This window comes from Cucurbita maxima, unplaced genomic scaffold, assembly GCF_002738345.1.
Source record: "Cucurbita maxima cultivar Rimu unplaced genomic scaffold, Cmax_1.0 Cma_Scf00034, whole genome shotgun sequence".
NCBI lineage: Eukaryota > Viridiplantae > Streptophyta > Magnoliopsida > Cucurbitales > Cucurbitaceae > Cucurbita > Cucurbita maxima.
Window position 1 is genome coordinate 147,749 of NW_019272050.1, and position 24,046 is coordinate 171,794.

The window sequence follows — 24,046 nt, forward strand, 5'->3', positions numbered from 1 at the left end:
TCACTGCTTTATTAACGTGATATTCGGATTTGGTAATACTTTTTAATTATACAATTAAATTACCAAAAAAAGAAAATTGCAAAATAATAATAATAATAATAATAATAAAAAGCAAAAGCAAATATCTCAATATTATATGAAACGCACAGCTTAATGGTTCTTTCAAAATTAAATTTCTGCCGTCTAATTAGGAAGCCATTTATTTTCTAATAAAAAAAAAATAAAAAAAAAAAAATAAAAGAAGCGGTTGAAGGTGAATCCATATTGACTCATTATGTATCATTTTTAGCCTCATAATTTTAAAATCCCTCTATTAAAAAGAGGTTTTCACATCCTTATAAGAAATGATTCGTTCCCCTCTCCAACTAATGTGAAATTTTACAATCCATCCTTAATGGGGACTAGCGTCTTCACTGGCACAGCGCCCGATGTCTAGCTCTAATATCATTTGTAACCGTCCAAGTTCACCGTTAGTAGATATTGTTCACTTTGATCCATTACATATTGCTGTCAGGCTTACAGTTCTAAAACACTTCTACTAGGGAGCGATTTACACACCTTTACAAAAATATTAGCGTTTTCCTCTTCAATCGAAGTGGAATCTCATAAAATATTTGTTACATATATATAGTCTACCTTTAAAAAAAAATAATTCAAATATAATTTTTTTTATAGTCTATATATTTTAAAGCATTCAAATTTAATTTTTATATTTTTTTTAATACGATTTTTATTTATTTCAAAACTTTTAAATATTTAAATTTAAAGTCTGTTAAATTAAAAATGTTATTAAGATTATTTTGAATATTTTTTCTTTGAAATGATTCTATTATTTATAAATTTATTATTTTTTTTTTCATAGTTGTAGTATTTTTAATTATCCACGGTAAAATCAAGATTATTCATCTATTAAGTATTTATTTTAAAAATTCATTTTTAAGGCCTTTTTTATTTATTAATATATTTTCTGAAATTTAATCCAATACAATTAAATGTCAATATTAATTATTTTTCTAAATAAAGAAAAATATTTTTTATAAATTAGTCAAAAAGATTGAAAAAAGCCTATGTCACTTTTAAACAGAATAATGTCAATCAAAAACTTACTTTTTGATGGAAAAAATTATCTTATCCTGTTGCCATCTCAGTTAATGTCATTTTTTTAATGTATTTAGAGAACAATAAATGACGATCACAATTTTTTTCTTTAATTATTATTCACCAAATTTATAACTTTTACTTTTGAATATTCACATAAATAAAATATTTTTTTACCAAATAAATTGGAGTGAAATTGAAGTTTTATTTAATAATATCTATTTATTACTTTAGTCTACAAAATTTTAATTTTTTATTTTATTTTAGTTTATTAATTTTGAATAGATTGCAACATAAGTCGTTGTCGTCGTTCACTTTTCCACGACATCATCAAATGAAAAACAAAACATTACTTTTTTTGGTCATTTAATTTTGACGAAGATAAATGTACGTACACAACTAGTCGTTAAAACGAAGCCACATAATTAGGTCAAATGTTAGATATTGTTGCAAATTTAAAATTTTCTCTGACAAAATGTTCTGAAATAAATCGATAAAATATTGTAAATACATATTTTAGTATTTGATAATAGGAATAATTATATGTTTGGCAATAGGATGTGACATATATAGTTCGATGAATCAATCAATAAGGCATGTGATATAAGAAATGCATCACTCTAGGAATTCGTATTCCACACGTGTTTCTTAGGAAGTTAGCTCCGTTGCAAGCACTGAAAGAATCCTTTCAAGGTTTTTATATAGAAATTCATAGGATTTATAGATCGATGCTCTCGTAATAATATGCCTTGAAGGAATCTGACAATGCAACATTTTGAGCTTTGATGGGAATGATCCCGAGTCGTGGCGAACTCTTTCTTGCAATGTGGCATAGAAAGGAATCGAGCAGTAAGGTAGGTGTAATGGTGACCCGTTACGTATCGTCGTCAACCTCACAATTTAAAAACGTGTCTATTAAAGAGAGGTTTTCACATTTTTATAAGGAACATTTCGTTTTCCTCTTCAATTGATGAGGGATCTCACAATTCATGCCCTCGTTGGGCCACACCGCTCAATGTTTGACTCTAAAACCATTTGTAATATCCCAAACACACTGTTAGTAGATATTGTCCGTTTTAGCTCATTACATATCATTGTTAATCTCATGGTTCTAAAACACGTCTATTAAGAAGAGAAGTTTTCACATCATTATAAGAAATGTTTTGTTCTCTTCTCTAATCGATGTAAGATCTTACAGTAGGATTAATTAATCTCAATAACGAGCACTGTCCATTAACTAATGAATATGATAACGTGAAAGTAATTTGAAACATCGTCAGTAAAGTTAAAAAATATCATAACTTAAAATCAATTACGAATAAGGTCTTCTGAATTTCGACTGAACTGACACATTAGCCGATCGCAAAACAGTGTCACTAACGAGATTTTTATTTTTAAAATTTTCAAGATAATTTTATTTGTTTCCATTTTCCAAAAAAAAAAAAAAAAAAAAAAAAACATCACTTAATTGGAGAGCTAGCGACGATGTAACTATGGTTTTGTCCGCACCGAATACCCACCCAATATGTTCAACGTATTGGGACCAAAGCATGTGTAAATCATGTTAAACTCCTTAATTTCCATTTTTATCAGAGGACCATTCTAATACGCTGAACGCGTTCATAAACCTAAGCTTATTTTTTTAATTTATTATTGCCTTTCAAATTATTATTATTATTATTAACACTTTCATAACCCTTTGGTCCTTTCCCGCTCCATTTTATTATTATTTAATAATTTTTTTCGTTTTTTTTATTTTAAAAAAACTTTACCGTTAATTATTATTAGTCTGTTAAAATTTTCTAATATATTTAAAATCGAAACTATTTGATTTTTATAAATTATATTTAAATTTTATTCGATAAATAACCGAATGAGAAATTGAATTTATGACCGAATTTAGAGATATACATTTTCTAATATATGTAAAATTGAAAGTATTGGACTTTTATGAATCATATTAAATATTGCCGATAAATAAGATAACGAGAAATTGAATTTATGATCGAATTTAGAGGTATATACTTTCTTATATTTAAAATCGAAAGTATTTAATTTTTACTCGATAAATAACCGAATGAGAAATTGAATTTATGACCGAATTTAGATGTATACACCTTTGACTATTTTCTGAATATAAAGTGTATTTAGATTCTGGTCCATTGAATTTGTGTCAAATTAAATTAGTTAAAATCAATCCTTTTATAATCAAATCGTTCAAAGAGACTACCGGAGTCAATGAGATAGTCAAAATTAAGTAACGAAATAATTAAGTTACGAAACCTCGCTGGCATACGACCAGTGTCTGGTTCTGATATTATTTGTAACAATTTAAGTCCATCCATAACTAACCCAGTGTCTGGCTCTGATATCATTTGTAACAATCTAAGCCTGTCTGGCTCTGATATCATTTGTAACAATCTAAGCTCATCCACAACTAACTCAGTGTCTGGCTCTGATATCATTTGTAACAATCTAAGTTCATCTACAACTAACAAATATTGCCATCTTTGGTCTTTCTTTTCTGGGCTTCTCTTCAATATTTTTAAAACCCATGTATGTTAGAGGAGGTTTCCACATTCTTATAATGAATTTTTTGTTGTCATCTCCAACCAATGTGGGATCTCACGGTTGACCGATTGAAAGAAACAAAACTAAAAGCCAAAAACTATTTTAACGAAACCTTATCTCGAAGAAAATTAAACTAGGTTCGGTCAATTTCGTTAGATTTTAATTTCTTTGAGTTCAATAAGAAATTTAAATTTTATTCGGTATATGTCTTTAACTAAATGATGTTGAGGTTGACTTTAAAAAAATTTCATCCTAACCCTACATGAAAAAATAGTTATAAAGAGAGGAATAATCCTTTACCTCTTTTGACAAGTATTTTTATTCATTAGTTGTATTCCCTACAAGGGTTGTACTCTTATCACCAAGGTGTAATTTTTACCATTTTCAAATATTTTTCTATAAATTCAAATAATGCACGAAGTATATGGTAGGCTAATAATAATTATTCCAAATTTAATAAAAACGAATTTTTCGATTCACTCGTTTAAATAAGAGTAAGTGAATTTTCATTGCAATATTATAAAATTTTAAAATATATAATAATTTATAAAATTTTAATTTTGTGTCTAATATTTTTTTAAAATTTCAATTATATATATATATATATAATATAATATAGTGAATTTTTTAATTTTTGTTTAATAATTCTTAACATTTAAAAAAAATTCTGAAATTTTATTCTATCTAATTTAATATATAAAAATTATTAAATATAAAATTAAAAGATATTTTTAAAGCTTAGTTTATAAAAAAAAAAAAAAAAAAAAAAAAACAATAAATTAAAATTTAATCTTAATAGAGTTTGTGTATATTAGAGTGGACCGGAACGAACCGGATCGAACCGAGAGAGAACCGGTTCAGCATCAGAACCAAGAAAAAGCCGCTAACGCTGACTCCAATGACCGAATCAGAAGTGAAGTATTTTTTTTTTCTTACTTTTAATTAAACGTCCCTGGACCATCTCTCTTTCTTCTCTCTCTATCTCTCTCCTGGAAACTCAAGCTACCAACGTAACTCTCTCTCCCCCCTTCCTCTTTCCATCAGCATTTGGCATTTGATCCACCAAGAAACTCTACCAGAGTACGGAGTAGCTGATGGGAGGTAATTACAGAATAACAAGCATTGGATCGGTGAGGATATTGGTGAAAGAGGTAATTCGAATTCATCTTTGACTGACTCTCTCTCATCTTCTGTGCTTATGGACGCAAGAATATCAGAATTAGGGCTCAAATTGAGGCCTCATTATTTCAAATTGTATGTTTCTGTTATTTGTTTGGATGATTCTGTCGAAGCTCTGCTAATTTCTGTAATTCTTCGGTGTTCTATTCATTTTCTTCTTCTTTCTCTTATTGAAGATTTTGAGCCATTGATATGAACTTAAAAGAACTTGATATTTTATGGAACTAGTTTTGTTATGTCATTTACGATTTCGATTCCTTTTGAAATAATCGAAGTAAATGCTTTGGAGGAGGTTGATCCAGAGCTCAGTTTGACGTTTTTCAGGGGATTAGTCCTGTAAATTTGATTCTGTATAGAAAATAATTGTACAATTGGAAGGAATTGAAGCTGAAATTGATAACTAGACAAATTTTAAGGTGCGTATCTCTAATGAATTGCTCTGTTGATTCTGAGTATAAAGTCTTGGTTCTTCGGTGCTTTCTAACATGTTGAACACTGAAATGAATAATTTATGGAGTTCTAATCTTCTACTCGGCCTCAAATGTGCGTGAAAATTGTTCTGTTATTGTTCTCTGTATCTAGAGGATTGTTGATACTATTATTTCATTTCCAATTTGTTTTGAATTTATCTCATCAATGACTTTATTCGAGGTGCGTTTAAAGGTATTAATGCCGACTATTCTTGAATGCTAGCTTGTTTAAGTCAAGATTAACCGTAGAATTTGCCTTCTCTTCCAATTTTAAACAAATCGGTTCAAAATTTTATGTTCTTTTTTGTGTAGATTTAACGTGCCAAAGCTTTGGACGAATCTGCGATATGAATCTATCAGTATAATTTATATTCTCTCTCTGGTAAGAATAACTGCAGTAGTGAACTGTCTGGAAGATTAAACGTTGTTGAGCTGCTGCTGCCTCTTTTTTCGTTCTTTCCTTTTCTTTTCTCAATGGATTTGGCCTAAATTATAAAAACTGATTTTAGTATAAAACGAGTTACTTCCATCTTTTTATCTACAATATGATAATGTATTTCTATATGAAAATGGTGAAAATATGATCTGCCACCGCAAGTTTGAATTTAACCGTCGACTCCTGAACTAAGATTACGTTTAAGTTATGGTTTCTTCAGAATGTGTTTTATCGCCATCATTTCATTCCAAACAAGATCTATAATTTGCTTTTTATTGACGTTATGCCTGAAATTGTGCTTTGTTTTAACAGCTTGGCGCCAAGCAGTTAGGAGAATTGCCTTGATGTTCGTTGCATGCGTTTGACAGCTTTGAACATGAATTCTCAAGCTAACAGCAGTGGGGAATTCTATGCAGGAAATTTATTGGTTAGAAATCAAAATCTTTATCCAGAATCGAAACCATCTAGTAACAATAGCTACGCCCAACATCGCCCATGTAAGTCCACGAATTATCTAGCAATTGTTTTACACGATCAGTTTCTTCGTAGTTATTGCAAATAATATGCATATTCAGTAAATTACTAATTGATGCTTTAAAATCATAAAACCTTAAGAAAAGAAAATATTGATCTTAATCGTTACTTTAGACGGACTTATTCTCATCATTATCCGTAACCAAATGAAAGTTTACTGTAGTTAGCTGAAATTGCATTGGGTAGTGCAACTATTATCTGTACGGTGCCGTGCGGTTAGAACAGAGCGAACTGTTCTTTTGCCTTTTACTATTATCATGAATAGATTTTCTTTCCCGTTGCTTCTTATTTCAATACTAATTTTGATGAGTGATGAAATTGTGGTCTGTGAATTTTACAGATGGACTCCCCATGTATCAATCCAGTTATAACTTGAACCCAGCATCAACGACACAAACCAACTCAATGTCAACGTTTAACAACTCAGTCCATCCTGCACCGTTCTCCTCGCATCTGGAAAATGCTGCATTTGATTATGTCCCCACACCATCTTTTCTTGTAAGAAATGAAAGCTCAAGTTTCAGAAAGGACGGTGGGGACGATTTCATCAGAATGCTTCAAGATGAAACACCCCGTCAACACTGTGACGAACTTCTACAAAGCATTGTGGAATCATCATGTGTTGGAAATTCTACTCCATTTAAGGGAGTGAGGGACTTTGGGAATCATAGAGATCTTGGGATCGATCTCAACAGGACACCAGATCAGAGACCAGCAAAAAGAAGACAGCATACGCCAATGGTATACACAGAAAAGTTTACTGATTTACTTAATCTTCCATTGGATGAAAGTTTAAGACTTTACGAGGAAACACAGGAGAATTTTGTCACAGTTCCACTTGATGAAGCAACTCAGAAACGTCATGATGAACTCTTGAAGGATCTCACAGATACATTATCTGCATCCGTTTCTGAACCAACCCCAGCGAAGGAAGTGGAGAAGGGCAGCGCTCAAGCAGTTGATCTTAACAAGGCCCCAGAGTTGAAGACGCCTAAGCGGAGAAAACATAGGCCCAAGGTTATAAAGGAAGAAAAACCCAAGAAGTCTCCTAAACCTGTGACACCGAAGATTCCCAAGGAAACCCCAACAGGGAAGAGAAAGTATGTAAGGAAGAAGAACATCAACAAAGAAGCAGCTACTCCACCTGCGAATATTGTGGAGATTAAAGATTCGAGCACCGCAACTAAAACAAAATCTTGCCGGAGAGTAATACACTTTGAGATGGAAAAAACTGGAGATGAGGAACTCGAAAAGAAACCAGATGAGAAACATATGCAAGAGGAGAACATGGGGAACCTTTGCTTCACCACGAGACCAAATGTTCCAGATTTCAGCTCCCAAACTAATGGTGTTGGTGGAACAATTCCAGGTGTTCATATCAGTCAGCGACTGGGCACAATGGCTGAGAATGTGCGACCAACAACACAGAGTAACCTTTCTCACATGAGTCACATGACGACCCCTCTCACATCACAATCCGAAAGGGAGGCAGCTGGAGGCCTATTGAACAAATTAGCAAGCAACACAGCAGGAGATTTGATCAATGTTCGTAGAATTTTAGACCAAGGAAAAGCAGATCGATATCAAAATGGATTCAGCAGTGGATTCACTCCTGTTCAGCAACAAAACCATAATTATTATATGGAGCTGATGGGGATGAACTCTGAATATTCTCAAACAGTTCCAAATCATCATTCCAATATCAATGAACCAAGGGGCTTAAAGAGAGGCCGTCCGCCTGCAACTCAGCCAACACAGTCGTGCTCGATAGCTACACTGGACTCTTCAGTGTTGAGTCAAGGGGTGTCACAAACGGGTGAGTTCTTTAGACAAAGCAGCAGTGTAAACATAGGATCCTTGGAAATTCCTGCGAAGAAATTTGAATCTGGACTCTATGCAACCCTCTACAAAAGATATTCTACTATCCAAGCAAATGAGGGTTGCTCAAGCCACCTCAATACAAGTGGTCGCAATCCTATCAATTCTGGTGGATTTACTGCAGAAATGAGGCAAGCCATGCTAAATGGTCATATTAGAAGTGAACAAAGCACCAATAGACAAATTAACTGGACTAAAGAAATCATCGGTGAAAGGCCTATTCCCTCAATTGTCCATGAGAACAATTTTCAGAGGCGACAATTCTCACAAAATCTGCATCCAGAATTCGATAGGACATGTGGCACAACTGGGTCGAATAAGGTTACTAGCTATCGCTCATTGATTACTGGTGACAAATATAATGTGCCCCATCCATTTCCGCACCCGAAAGCCTCAGATCAACGGTATGCACAGGCTTGTCAACCCATGATATCAGGTTCGCTAGCAACAAATCAAGTACAAAAACAAGGGTACTCGTTTAGCTTCCACCAAGTTCCTGATAGAAAAACAGGCAAGTATACTTAAATTCTTTAAATGAGAAACTAGATCTTGCTGTGAAGTACTAACTATAACCTCTTGATATTGATGTAGGTGTACTAGAAAATGAGATCATACGCAAAATGAAGGGTCTCAAGCTTAACGACGATAAAGGAACCACGAGGACAGATCAAAATGCTATTGTTCCATACAAAGGAAATGGTGCAGTAGTTCAATATGTGGAGTCTGAACATTTAAGAAAACGAAAGACACGACCAAAAGTTGACCTTGACCCGGAGACGGAGAGAATATGGAATTTATTAATGGGGAAGGAAGGAAGCGAAGGCATTGAAAATCATGAGAAAGGCAAGGAGAAATGGTGGGAAGAGGAACGGAAAGTTTTTCGTGGTCGTGCTGATTCATTCATTGCGAGGATGCATCTAGTGCAAGGTTTATTTCTTATATCTAACTGAGGAAATTTCTATTTGATTTAAATGTCAGATTTAAAAGAAAACTAAAATGAACATTTCAAAATCCGTTTACAAAATATTTACTTAAACAATTCTCAAATCCATATTTCAAAAGTTCCTTTTTTTTTTTTTTTTTTTTTTTTTTTTTTTTTTTTCTTTTATTTCTTTAAACAGAATGCACAGATCAAATTAAACAGGACAAAACCAAAACGGTTCAGTTTTTTTTTTTTTTTCTTGATTTTTAATCACTTTGGTTCAGTTTGTGTCTTTTAAATATTTTGACAACCAAAATATAAAAGAACCCACCCAGCTGGAATAAGAAAAGTGTAAATTTAAATATTTCATTATTTGCACGTTTTTTTTTCTTCATAAATTTACATAATTTACAATTAAAGTTTTATTTAATTAAAAAATTAACAGGAATTAAATCTCTTTAAAAAAAATGAATTTACTAGAACTCGTTTGATATATATTTTAATCATACTTTTAATTCACTTTTTTTTATTACAAACTTGTAATGCTCTTGTATAATTAAATATGGCGGGAAGTAAGCGTTTCGAAATGATAGAAAAAGTGTAACAGGCAAAGAATTTAACCGATTCATTCAGTTGAGTTCCAAGTATGGCAACAAAAAAAAATTATATCAGTTCAATTATAGGGGAAAGGATCAGTTGTTGACTCAGTTATATGTATACCGAAATTCTCTTTTTCTCTTCGCAGGAGACAGAACGTTTTCACGATGGAAAGGATCAGTTGTTGACTCAGTTATAGGGGTTTTCCTTACCCAGAATGTTTCAGATCATCTTTCAAGGTAGGCTTATGATTTCGGTTAGAACTCTAGATCAAGATTATCATTGAAGCAAAATAATGAACGAGTGGATAACATTTTTCTATTCGTTCTTTACAGCTCTGCCTTCATGTCTCTAGCCGCACGTTTTCCTATAAAATCTACCAGGAACGTTAGAACTCAGGTTCAAGTTCAAACGAGCATAGTGGCCAACGAGTCAGCAGCTTGTATACTATATTCAGCAAATTCTATAAAATGGGAAGCTCGATTACTACCCCAGCCAAGGTTTGAGATGCCCCAGACGTCAATAAACCATCAAAATCAAGGAGTGAACTCAGGGACTGCAAATTTTTTCACAGAGGAAGGTAGTCAAGTTGTGGAGGATGAAGTCATATCCTCACAAGATTCCTTTGACTCGACAATCACACAGGGTACTGGAGGGGCTAGATCATGCTCTGGATCCAACTCAGAGGCTGAAGAACCCATTGTAAGTTACTACTCTAGCAGCACTCATTGTTCAAATTTCACAGATATCAAACAAGTGGAGACGACTACCATCAAACAGATTTCCTTCAGTGACTTGAATAGAACTACAGATGGAAAACAGGAGTCACTAATATCAGAATGGAATGAGATTGATAATCTCAACGGTCATTCCTTGACTAATTTCCTTGTTAATATCGAAAACCAGCACAAGCAAGAACCAGTTGCTCCTTCAAACAATCAGTTGCACTTGACCCCAGACTGTGGGGTATTGGAGGTTGAAGGCCGTGAAGCATTCAGTGAAGAGAGCACATCTTCTGGGCCATCAATTGTATCTGGATGCTCCACAGAAAAGAATATGACTTGTCATAGCTTAAACATTAGGGGTCTCAAGCGAACTTTGGATAAAACTTGCGCTGAAGAGATTGGACAAGCAAGATCTCAAAAAACCACAATGGAGCATAGCGAATCTGTCGGTGAGCACTCTGTGCACCTACAGGGTAATGCTATTCAATCAGGGCCTCATTGTGAGTATAAACTTCATGAGAATTATGAACCATGTAAGAGGATCAAGACTTCCCCATTAGGAAGTGCATCAGTTACCAATCCTCACCAAGAATTAGATGCATCAGCCAAAATGCAGAAAAATGGCCTCTCAAATGCCGTACATGTGCCTGCACACGCAGAAAAATTGCTTGATGCGGTGGATAGAACTCCTGGAAAGGGAAATCAAATAAACTTTTCAAATAATGAGGTCCATTCTCTATCTAAGGCAAATAATGGGGGAGATGTTAGCACTTCAAAACCAAAAAGAAGAAAGGTCAATAGTGAGAAAAATAGTACATTTGATTGGGATAGTTTGAGAAAGCAGGTGGAAGCCAATGGACAACTAAAAGAAAGAAGCAAGGATGCCATGGATTCAATAGACTATGAAGCAATCAGACTAGCCAGCATTCATGAAATTTCTAGTTCTATTAAGGAACGAGGAATGAACAACATGCTAGCTGACCGAATGAAGGTACGTACAAGCAGTTGAAATCTTTAAATGCCTATTTTTTACTTAGATCAATTACTAAACTAAGCAGTAACAACTCCTCTTTGCATTGTAAAATAATGTTGCAGGAATTTTTGAATCGCCTGATGAAAGATCATGGGAGCATTGATCTCGAATGGTTAAGAGATGTTCCTCCAGACAAAGCAAAGTATGGCATATAATTTTTTTTTTTATCAAACCTAGCTTCTTTACCAGATCTATTTATATAATTAATATAAAACCATATACCTGCTGCAGGGATTATCTACTGAGTATACGAGGACTGGGTTTGAAAAGTGTGGAGTGCGTTCGTCTATTAACGCTTCATCATCTTGCTTTCCCAGTATGATTTTTCACAGACAATCAATCATTTATCTAGAAGCTTAATAGAGGGACTTCTAATATCATCTTAAATTGCTTTCTACATAGGTTGATACAAATGTCGGAAGAATAGCTGTTCGACTTGGATGGGTCCCTCTCCAACCGTTACCCGAGTCGCTTCAGTTACACCTTCTAGAACTGTAAGTAATACTGGACTGATGAGTGATCAGTTTTCTGTATTCCAAAACTTCTAACCTCCATTCTTTGTAGGTATCCAATGCTGGAGACCATTCAAAAATACCTGTGGCCAAGATTATGCAAACTTGATCAGCGAACACTGTAACCACTCAATACATTCATTATTCATGTTTGATGACCAAAAAATAAGCAAACTTGAATTAAGGTTATACTTATGACTAACTAAGTCTCTATTGTACAGGTATGAACTACACTATCAGTTAATTACATTTGGAAAGGTGAGGCCATAGACTCGTAGCATCCTGTTCTTTAGGTCCTTCGGTATATCATTACCGTCACGGACATAGACTGTAGATGCAATTTGTCTTTTTAAAGTACATAATGTATATGCCTTATGGAAGTGTTGATTCGTAATTGTGGCATCAGGTGTTCTGCACAAAGAGCAAGCCAAATTGCAATGCATGTCCAATGAGAGGAGAATGCAAGCACTTCGCAAGTGCTTTTGCAAGGTTTGTCAATTTCTTTCAAATTGCATGTATACAATCCTGCCTATGACTGACACCATCAGAATCTAGCTTTTCAACAATTTAATCTCTTATTGAGTATTGATCATGAAAGTTCCAATTCCAGAGATTATGTTCATAAATACAGAATTGTTGGAGAAAATCTCACGTTGACTAATTTAGGAAATGATCGTGAATTTATAAGTAAGGAATACATATCCATTGTTACGAGGCCTTTTGGGGAAGCCCAAAGCAAAGCCATGAGCTTATGCTCAAAGTGGACAATATCATACTATTGTAGAGGGTTGTGATTTCTAACATATGCATCCTTACCTTTTGAACTTTTGAACACTTAACTAAAGCATGAACTGTATCTAGTACAGTGCTCGACTTGCTCTGCCAGCACCGGAGGAAAAGCGCATTGTGCCTTCAACCAATCCTGTCGCCACAGAGAAACAGCCAGCTTTATTCACGAGACCTTTGCCAATTCTTGCTCCTGAAGCAAGCACTTCTACAGGAAATACCGTGCGCACCAGCAACTGTGAGCCAATAATTGAAGTACCAGCGTCACCCGAACCCGAGCCCAATGAGATAATAACCGAAAGTGATATTGAAGATGCATATTATGAGGATCCTGATGCTGATGAAATTCCTACCATCAAACTCAGCATGGAAGAATTCAGAACAACATTGCAAAATTTCATCCCTGAAGAAGATATGTCCAGAGCTTTAGTTGCCTTGAACCCAGAGGCTGCCCGTATCCCAATGCCAAAATTGAAGAATGTGAGCAGGCTACGGACTGAGCATCAAGTGTAAGTTGTTTTTCTACTTCCTCTATTTCATTTTTAATATAAAACAAGTAGACGCCGAATCTAAAAAAAAAAAAAAAAAAATTAAACTAACCAACTTTATTTTAGCATTAGGATAATAACAATTTTGTCCATTTAGTAAGAAACAATAGAATCATTATAAGGGGAGAGGTGAGAATCCATTAGATTTAACAATTTTTATAATTATGAGTTGAATTTGGATCTTGAGACCGTTGAGACCGTTTCTCAATTGTGCTATCACAATAAAGCAAATTTTTTTTTTTGGCAATAAGAGCATGCATAATTGATTTATGGGAAGAGGGAGAATCCATTAGATTTAACAATTTTTATAATTACAAGTTGAATTTGCATCTTAAGACCGTTCTTCAATTGTGCTATCACAGTGAAGCAAATTTTCTTTTTGGCATGCATAACATTTACTCTAGAAATAGTAATTTATCTCATTGAATTTGATTGAAATAAGTGAATATCCTGATTGATCAATGTTTGAAGTTTTGATGTTGAATTTGACTGATTCCACCATTAAAAAAGAAAATAAAGGAAATTTTCAAGAACACCAAGATATTAGGCTTGATCCTCTTAGACTGGAAGGACTGTTTTTTTCGTATGCTCATTCATTTTTCTCAATGAAATCTCGGTTTCGATAACTCGTCTTTTATCTAAATGCAGGTATGAACTTCCCGATTCACATCCTCTCTTACAAAAGGTAACATTTCTACTCAAGTTTGATAGAAGCACAGTAACGCAGCAGCCTTTAATTTTGTAATAACAATAAGTTATTTAAACATACAGATGGATAGACGAGAACCTGATGATCCAAGCCCATATCTTCTTGCGATATGGACGCCAGGTAAGCAGTACTCGCTAATCAGCTCTATAAAGCAATGATTTTCTGTTTCCTTTTATCTGCCTGCTTCCTTTTTCCCCTTCTCCATTTTGGTATCATCGTGGATGGGCAATAATGGTTATAAGCAGATAAGGAGAGAGAATTATTTTAATTAACAATAATTTTTTTGTAAAAAATCTTATATATATCCAAAAATCTTCAGGTGAAACAGCGAACTCGATTCAACCGCCGCAAAGTTGTGGGTCCCAAGACCCGAACAGGCTCTGCAATGACGCAACGTGCTACACATGCAGCTGTAGAAGAGAAGCTAATTCTCAAACAGTCAGAGGAACGATCCTGGTAAATTATAATGTGTATATATATAAAGTTTAATTTATTACTATTTATGAGTATTTTCGTCTCTCTAAACATTTCTATAATTCTCCCTTGCAAAATCGCAGATACCATGTAGAACCGCAATGCGAGGGAGCTTCCCACTCAATGGAACATACTTCCAAGTTAATGAGGCAAGTCGTGTCCCAACACCATTATGCCCTTATTTTGTTTTTACCCCCCGAGAATTTGAGCGATTTAATTTGAAAATTTTCTATTTCGCCTTTTAAATTAAGTAATTTCAAATCCAACATTTGATTTAAATGTTCAACTTTTAAAAATTTATTCCATTTTAGTTTCAAAATTTTCAAAATATCCATCTTAAAATTTCAGATTGTTTTATTTTAGTCTGCTATATATATATAAACTTATTTTAAAATTCATTGACCAATTGAGCTTCATTAGAATTTTTATTTTCATTCATAAATTACGTTAGTCAAATTCTTTTTTTTTTGTTTTCTAATAAACATCCCAACAAACCATTTTAATAGCAAGCATCTGAAACTGTAATTCCAAACAAATTTATAATAACGATATTAACTTCTCAACATGAAGATGGCTTGAGACTGCATAATTTCTATTTTAACTTCTTGTTCAAATTAGCAGATGTTTGCAGATCATGAATCCAGTTCAAAACCTATCGATGTTCCAAGAAAATGGCTATGGAACTTACCCAGACGAACCGTCTACTTTGGTACATCAGTATCTACAATATTCAGGGGTAAGAATACACAGATTCAAGGGTGTGATGATTATCTTCTTCTTTTTTTCTTTTTTTTTTTTTTTGTTATTATGAACAAACTGCTGAGTGCCGGGTTTAAGTAAATAAGAAAAAGTAACTAAATATATGAATTTTTTTTTCTTTTTGTCTCTAGGGCTAGTGACGGAGGAGATTCAGCTATGCTTTTGGAGAGGTATGTATTTTTCTAACTTGCTAAGTTTCATGCATTGAGTTCTAACTACAAGTAATGGTGGACTAAATTTTTAACCTGATCAGCTATTAAAACATAAAATTCATACAAATAAGATAAAATAAATACACAAAAATAAAACGTAAATTTGCAAAATTTTATTACCACAGTGGTCAGATATGATCGCATTTGTCCACTATTTAGCCTTTCTTAAATAGAAAAAATAAAATATTAATTTTTAACCAAATCATTTCAAAAGAGGAACTAGGAATGTTATTGAAAATAAATCAAGAAATGTTCTACATGTAAAATTGCACTAATATTAAAAATAAAAATAATTTTTTAATAAATTACTCAATTTAAGTTCATAATTTAATGAAGACCTAATACAAACTAAAAATATTTTACGATTTTGATGAATTAAGTTAATTATTTAATAAAAGTTACTTGACCTAATTTAATGGTGTATTATTTGAAACAAATAACATTGCTTATAGATAATTTATTAAAATTTTAACAAACACAATCACGTAAGTTGATTTCGGCCAATTTAAAAAATATATTTTAAATACATTGCACTCTTCATTTTCCATACATTAAATTGAAATTATCTTTTTCACAAAAAGTAAAGTATCAGTCTTCGAAAAACATCTAAAGTTTTGTGATATGCTTTATATATATGGTTGTCATTTCTAAGTTGATTTCAAAAATTATAATACAAGAAAAATATATAAGCTTAAATGTTTTTTCTTTTTGAAATTGAGAAACTAAGAAATAATCTAAAATCTTATAAAGAACAAGAATATTTTTCAAATGCTTTTTTTTTTCTTCATTAAAAATAAAATAAGACTACAAATACATCTTTACTGAGCGGTTGGACCTAAAATTATAAAATAAACTTATTTGTACTTAAAAGGTTTATATTGAACTGGCTTTAAAAACAAATTTGAAAAACAAAAATAATAACTTCGAATTTGAAAAACAAATTTGAATCACTTCAAATTTAATTGATAAACATTTTAGATGGGCTTAAAAAATCAGTAATCAATAAAAATATATAAATAAAAAATGTTTTAGTAAATAAATTTCATGAAACAAATTATAAAAATAAATTTTTTTTTTCAACGGTGTTAAATTGTCAGCCGCTGTATACTTATGGTCCAAAAAATGTAATAAAATTAAATGAAAACTAGAAAAAAAATTATCTAATTAATTTCTCTGAGTTTTTATCTTACTCTGTGTGTGTGTACATGTATATATATATAATAAGACCATTTCAACTAATAAACAAATTTCTTAAGATAAATCTAAATTTTATATATTTTGTAAGATATTTTGATGCATATCATATTGTATAAAAATAGACCATAACGAAATAAGATAGTTAACTTTGTCTAAATAAAAAGCTTAAACAATCTTAAGCAATTTATAACATCTAAATCTTAATTTAAATTGAAAAACACAACAAACCAAAATCAGATCAGCTTTACCGTAAATGGTACTCAGGCTTTATTTTCCTTCTTTGCTTTGTTTCTTTTCTCTCCTTTATTTTCATTTTTATATTCTTTTCGAGGGGCTCAAAACTCAAGTATATTAATAATAAAGCTTTAAAGCTTTAAAAAATAAGGTCTTCTTTTTATAATTCCTTGATACAGCATACAGCCTGTGTCAGTTAGTGTTTCAATTAACAGAGTGGCTTCTGTGGAGGGAAGGGAAAACCAGAGTAGGTCATTACCTCAACTAGGCTGTTCCTTGTTTTAGAATTTCCAGATGTCTTAATATTTCAGCATGGAAAATATCAAAAGTTTAAGTGCCCCAAAAATTGGAAAAGTATAAATCTTACCATACCTCTATTGACCAACTCATCGTGGAAAACCTGAGATTTAGTTGATAATTGTTGTCGGAAATGGTTTATAAGGGGCTTTTTTTCCCTGAAGTTCAGCTTGTGGGTAGGAAAATACTAATCTCTAACCTTAAGAGCTATACTAAAGTTGGCCTTGGTTGAAACCCTAGCTTCCCGAACACTAAACACAATAAAACCAATGTTGGAGGAGCCAAGTAAAAGGGAAAGGTAAAAAAGGTTGGGAAGGAATGAGAACTACAAGGATTCAAAAGAGAACGCACAAAAGTTTTAAGAGATTAAAAGACGAGGGTTCGAAAATTTCATCCCAAAAAACCTTATGGTCTGGCTAGTTATTTTTCAGGGAGCAATTAGGTGTTGTGGCTGTGTCTAACGAGCCAATAGGTATTTCTGTGTATTGATTGGTTATTCAACCCTACTAAACCCACCTATACAGACAACATATCTTTTCCAAGGGCATAGTAAAAGTTAGCTAGTACTGTTAAAGTTTATTTTTGCAAGAGAAGTGAGCCTCTCGACTACTTACTTCCAAACTAAGGAGTATTTCTTTATATGAACTCTTTATGATCATCTCACCAAGGAAGAATGTAGTTAGAGCAATCTTGTGGGAGATATGGAAGAGGAAATGAAAGGATTTTCCAAGAGATTTATGACCTTTCGGATATAATTGGGAGGATCTTACAACTTAGGCTTTTCATTTTATCTGTGTACCTTAATAAAAAGGATCTCCTACTAGGAATTTGTAGTTGGATTAAGGACTTCAGAGAAGCGAAAAGACTATCGGTAAAGAGGTATCTGCCTGTAACGTCGTCTCATCTCCATGCTAACAAGGTATGTTTCAATATTTAGAAACAGACAAATGATTTCATACCACCCATAGTGAGAAGATGATCACCTTGAAAATTGATAAGCCTTCCCATGATGTACCAAGGGTTCTGATCATCCGTAACTGAGGTAGAAAAAAGCAAAGGTCAGAAAAACTTGAGAAATATCTGAGTGAATAAATTTCCCAAGGAAAAAATGAGGACGATCCACTTAATAATGACAACATGGCAAGGGAAGATTAGGGAGCATCAAATATCTAAACTTTGTTATTATGCATTCAAGTAAGATTCTTACCTTATGGTATCAACTATATGTATTTCTGTTTGTGTTCTGCGGACAAGCTAAATTTTGAGTAATTTTGCAGGTTTTGTTTGTGTCAGAGGATTTGATCGGAAAACAAGGGCACCTCGACCTTTGATTGCTAGATTGCACTTTCCAGCAAGCAAGCTGGCCAAGATGAAGAACGAAAACACAGAATAGTCTACTTTTTAAGCAAAAGGGCAGAAAGTAAGAGCGAGAGCACAGAAAGGGATAGCTGACTGCTAAAGAAGATTTTCGACTAACCTATTGGTCTACATTTTTAATTATTCTTGGTCTAACGTGATATGCAATAGCTGCATGTTAGCCAAGCGGCCGAGGAAGAAGTTACCAAATTGAAATTTTAGAATCCATAAGTGAGATGTAGTCTCTACCCTATTGATATTCATATGATCATTCTCAATTAATGCTCGAAACAGAGCCCATTCTTCAAATCTTGCCTGCATCTATTTTTTCTTCCAGTAAGGTTTAACCTTTTTGTGCTTACTCTCTTAGTATTTTAATGGTCAAAAGTTGAAAGTTGGTATCTATCACCAAGAGAAGAATGAATGCAGAATCCATGTCAATAAGAGTAGGTATCCAGCATAGTTGGCATGAAAAGATTGTAGAGAAGGCTTGAATGCATACATGAACAAAAAGCAATAGCAATGGAACAAACTTGTCGAGTCATTCGTCAGTACCTCAAAAATGAAACAGTGTGCAGCACCGCCAAATACTGCAAGTAAGAAAAAGAACAGTAAATGTGCAAACTAACTCACACAATGAGCAATGAGCAGAAAACTACGACTTATAGGTAAATAAATGCATAGCACTGTCAAACTAACATTTATCTAAAATCATGTTCGGTTACTTACGGATCATAACATGCCTGAGCGAATACAGTACGCACTTGACATTAAATCCAGGAAGCTATTTGCGGAGTCAGCTACTTTACAAGATATGAAGCTTCAAACAGTTGAGAATTCACAAATCCATGATGCGAGTGTGGAAAGCTATGCCAAAGTGAGGACTCAATTTAAAGTCCCTTCAAAATACTAATTTTTAAGCGCTAAAGTTATGCAAGAAGTGAGCTTCCGAGAAAGGAGCAAGGAGCAATAAACAAGACAACAAAAAGGAGAAAAATAATCCAAAGGAAAAGGTCAGAATGAAAGTAGTTGAAGAACTCAAGCAGAGTTGCACTGGCTAAGTGAGTGCTGCCACCAATTATTCCCACCGCAATAGTTTCGAATAAAAAATTGATAACTAAAAGCAACACCAAAAATAGGTATGCAGTGACAAATAGCAAATGAGAACTTTAAGTTCAGCAGTAAACTGAACAAACAATGCTGGATTTCTGTATCTACGTCCATTGTAGAAAAATATAAGCACATACAACACAGACAAATGATGTATAGCCACATTTAGACCAAGAAAATGTCAGCAGAACAATAAAAAAAGTATAAGCCGTGCTCATTCATAACTAAGTTCAATTCTATTCAATATCCTTCAAGCTTAGATCTCACATTGCACTTTTGTCATTGGATCATGACACAGTGAACTGGAAGCAGAAAAGGCATTTGTAAATCAAAAATTCATATATGATTCAAAATGCAGGAACAGAACTCCTAGTTTCAAGCCAAGGAATTTCAAGTACCGATAGCAACATGTACCAGAGACAAATTTATATACCAAACTTATTATATAAGATACACAGCACTCCTATGGCACATTTGGCTCGAGAGAAATCTTCAAACATATGATTATAGAGCTTCTACTAATGAGATTTATTGGTTGAATGTACAGTACACCTCATCTGAGTGATTTTTAATCATAGGGCATTCTTTTGTAACTACAAACATAACGTGATTGTGAACAATTGAAAAGCCCTTGAATTCTTTTGTGGGTGGTGGGGTTCCCTCTTCCCCAAGTCCTTAAGATGTTTTCCTCTCACTTGTTAATATACTTAAGTTTCTTATAAAATAGAATATTAGCAATATTAAAGGACAATATAACAAATGATTAAAAAAAACACGGATATTTCAAAAATTATAATTAGCAAGTTGATGAACTGAGGTATAAGATTTTACAGATGAATAATGCAAAAGTGTGTTCTCCAAATGACAGCAGATTTTTTTTTCTTTTCAAGCATGATGCAACCGTGCTAATGAAATCACTGTTTTACATACCTATTGTCTAACAGAACTACTTTGGTTCTTAAAAAGAAAAAAGAACAGTTCATCTTTGAGAGTAAAGGAAGACAAGTCCTGAAAAATAATTATTCAAATATGTTTTGAACCAAACAAAAAACATAAGTTTTACTTTTAAGAAACAAAAAGACTGAAAAAGTTTAGTCTAGACAAGATATTTCATAATTCTTTTCGTTACAATTTTGATCTGCATAGTCTACTACATTAAAAACACAAGCTTGATAGATTCATCGACCTCTCATACCACACATTTCTAATATTAGAAACCGTGATGTCCATTGCTGTGCATAATCAGCTAGCATTTATTATATGAACTAAAGTATTTCAGTTCTCCTTTTCCAAAAAGACATTTAAGAAGTTCAAGTAATGTTTCAAAGACAATCTAAATACGATAAACACTGTCAACCTTAACTGGATTGATCATGGAAATCAGAATAGTCGAAGAGGATTTTGAGAGTAAGGTCAGAGTTCGGTCTGTTCCAGGCTGGGGGAGGGGTTTACATAAAATTTCGGTCACACCAGGTAGTAGCTAACAAAAAGCTTATGGTTATAGCATATAAACACTGAATACACATGCTAAGGCCTTTTCCAAGGTAGAGTTGGAACAAATCTGACAAAACAAACCAGAAGCCAAAGCCTCTTGAGTAATCTCATATCACTAGAATGCTTTCAGGCAATATACTGAAGAGTCTTGATTTACATTCTTTTATATAGGTAGTACAGTTAATCTCATATCACCAAAATACATCTGAGCAATATACTTGAGAATCTTGACTCACATTCTTTTATATAGGTAATTAAGTTAATCTCATATTACTAGAATGCTTTCGAGTAAATTGAGAACACCATCAACAAGAAAGGCCGAACTTAATACTTGTAACTTACTCCATATATGTTCAATATCAGTGTAAAAATTTTCATCAAAATAGATGCATTGTATGCAATGTTAAGACATGAGGTACGCACAAAAGCTCCTACCAGCCTAACCATACGATGGAAGCACATATTGTACATTAAAAAAAATAAAAACTCTAAAAAGGTGTCCACAAAAACATGTCTTGAAGTCCATAGACATTGCAATTTTTTTATATACGTTCAAAGTTTCCAACACAAACAGTCAAGAAAAAAAAATGGATAATACTAACCGTTGTTTGCCTAAATATACTTTCTGTAGGAATTCAATTTTATTGCTAAATGAAACGTACAAAAGGAGACCAGGCCAAAAAAACCAAGTTGCAAAAAGAGTCACAAGTTTGCAATAAACATTGAAGAAACCGATAATATTACCTTTAGTTGACAACATAAAGGAGATAAAGGAGCCAAAGATGAAGAAACAGCTGAGGGACAGATGATTTTTCTGCATGAATTGAAAGGGAAAAAAGTATGGGTGTCAAAACATATATGGACCTATATACACGGGAAAGTTTGCCATTATAGACACGAGAATGGATGACCAAGATGAGCCTAGTACAGATGAATCAAATGTGTGTCTGTGCATAGTTACAATTATGCCTCAAGGAAAAAGACAGGTGGCTATGCATGTTGTTTTAGTTTTGTCTTCCATGTAAATGTTAAGATGTTTTTGCATGCTCAACAATGCATATCAAGAAAACTACAAATTTATAACCACAATTCCTCAACGAAAGTTACAGTTATGATAATTCCTTGATGAGTTAATATAACAACAAGCTAACCATGTTAAATGAATCTGATCAATCAGAGTCAAACAATCTGTGCAGACAAAATTTTGAGATTTATCTAAACGAAAATAATGCATGTTGTAAGATTCTCCAAACAAATTTTATGTTTCAGATAAGATTCTCGCATCCTACCTCCAAAGTCTGACAACCAATACCACAATCAAGACAGATGTAGCCAAACATTTGTTAACTTGTAGATCTTCGACTAATGTATGTTTAAGCGAACACATTACTACTTTATAACCAACAATTATATGTACGACTAACTTCATCCACACATAAAACGTGAATGAGAATTGTGATGGCTCTGATGAAGACAATCAAATGGATAGAAAGATAAATAGAGGAAATCGTCAAACGGAGATCTCAAGTTTACAGCTCAGAACTGTGATATGCAAATTGAAGCAAGTTTTACACAGTTACCAAACATAGGGAAAAAAGCAAGAAAAAACAATAAATCTCTGCTTGATCTCGAATACTTTGAAGTCTAAAAGTTAATCGAGCATTTTATTGGAAAATTATTATGTTCTTGTTTCTATGACCTAAACAAGAGTCATAAATCTGTATTATCTTCCAATGAAATTTAAAAGCATTCGCCAGATTTTCGCACTCAACATCAAACGTCCGTCACATTACACCAACAGTACACTGGCAAAACACTTTCTACTGTATATAAGGAAGTCACGCCAGGTCTCGATCATCCACAACGATCAAATAAACTAAATCACATCTCCAGAAGAGATTACAACTAAATAACCTAAGAACAACAGTCGTAAAAAAAACGAAGAAAGATACACGATAAGAAACAGAACATAACGACTCTCCCTCTCTCTTATCTGTTGCTGCTTAACAACAAATCGTACGGACATATACATACAGCTTTTACACCACGATTTCTCCGTATACAAACGCGAACACATAGAAAAAAACGAACGAACAGAGATGAAAATAACAAATCAAGAAACAAAAACCACAAAAACCTAGGGTTTTTTTCGATTGCATCATGAGTTTCTGATTCGAAAAATCTAAAAAGAGTAAAACGCACCAGTGATTGATTCGGCTTGAATCATCAGAATCCGAAAGAGACATCGACGAAGCTCCATGCATTTGGCGATGAAAAATGCAGAGAGACGAAGAAACAGAGACAGAGAGAGAAGAAGAAGAACGGAAAGAAGAAACGGCCATGGCGAGAACCGAGAAGTTTCTAAATATGGAGAGCTTTTTTCGAGGGATTGGTTTCGCGCCTCTTTGTGTAGCAACTTTGTAAGTTCCCTCCGAACTATATTTAATCGCGCGGGTGGGAGGGACGAGGGTGCATGCTTTTTCGGTGAAACGTGTGGGGAGACAAAATCAAATGACAAAATCGCTTTTCTTGCTTGAAATCGGGGATGTGAGAGCGAGAAAGATCACAATTTAGCCGTACGATCCAGCCACTATCACTCCACGTCAAATCTAACCGTCCAATTTTATTTTATTTTATTTTATTTTATTTAAATGATGGGTTAACTATTTTATTTTTATAATAAATAATTTGCCCTCGAGGGTTTATTATTTTTTCTTTTAAGAGTGGGAGTGGAATATATAATAAATAATTAAATAATTGCATAACCGTCCTAATGTTACCACTTACGAATGAGCACAATGCTCAAAAATAGTTCTATATAAAGAATTATTAAATAGCAATCTCTATTTTTTTTTAAAGCTAAAAAAAATTAATGTTTGTTTATTCTCTTTAATGATAATGCATAATTTAAATAT

General features: G+C 33.2%; 1 protein-coding gene and 1 long non-coding RNA gene across 4 annotated transcripts; one reads left to right on the plus strand and one right to left on the minus strand.

Moving 5' to 3' along the window:
- The first annotated feature begins 4,627 nt into the window (after positions 1–4,627).
- Positions 4,628–18,836, plus strand: LOC111467349 (transcriptional activator DEMETER-like). Of its 2 annotated transcripts, XM_023112202.1 has the most exons (21): positions 4,628–4,820; positions 5,631–5,700; positions 6,067–6,251; positions 6,629–8,677; positions 8,758–9,093; positions 9,834–9,924; positions 10,021–11,401; positions 11,506–11,585; positions 11,675–11,759; positions 11,846–11,937; positions 12,008–12,076; positions 12,177–12,213; positions 12,362–12,444; positions 12,822–13,250; positions 13,938–13,974; positions 14,061–14,118; positions 14,318–14,454; positions 14,556–14,621; positions 15,094–15,208; positions 15,363–15,401; positions 18,449–18,836. In XM_023112202.1, the coding sequence occupies exons 3-21, from the start codon at positions 6,110–6,112 to the stop codon at positions 18,562–18,564; spliced, it is 5,442 nt and encodes a 1,813-aa protein (XP_022967970.1). In that variant the 5' UTR covers positions 4,628–4,820; positions 5,631–5,700; positions 6,067–6,109; the 3' UTR covers positions 18,565–18,836. The 2 variants fall into 2 exon arrangements, with proteins under 2 accessions (XP_022967970.1, XP_022967971.1); XM_023112203.1 differs by lacking the exon at positions 5,631–5,700.
- LOC111467350 lies at positions 17,191–23,610 on the minus strand. 2 transcript variants are annotated; one of them, XR_002714533.1, is made up of 5 exons: positions 23,334–23,610; positions 21,876–21,945; positions 19,257–19,394; positions 19,083–19,117; positions 17,191–18,208 (listed from the first exon to the last, which is right to left on the minus strand). It is a non-coding gene; the product is annotated as an uncharacterized LOC111467350 (long non-coding RNA). The 2 variants fall into 2 exon arrangements; XR_002714534.1 differs by having other exon boundaries at positions 19,257–19,426.
- Between the last annotated feature and the right edge of the window lie 436 nt (positions 23,611–24,046).

Bases quoted from the DNA above. Each gene is read 5' to 3' on its own strand.
- LOC111467349 (XM_023112202.1), top strand. From the start codon at position 6,110: ATGCGTTTGACAGCTTTGAACATGAATTCTCAAGCTAACAGCAGTGGG. The intron at 14,622-15,093 runs GCAAGTCGTGTC...TCAAATTAGCAG, and splicing joins CATACTTCCAAGTTAATGAG to ATGTTTGCAGATCATGAATC. The intron at 15,402-18,448 runs GTATGTATTTTT...GTAATTTTGCAG, and splicing joins TCAGCTATGCTTTTGGAGAG to GTTTTGTTTGTGTCAGAGGA.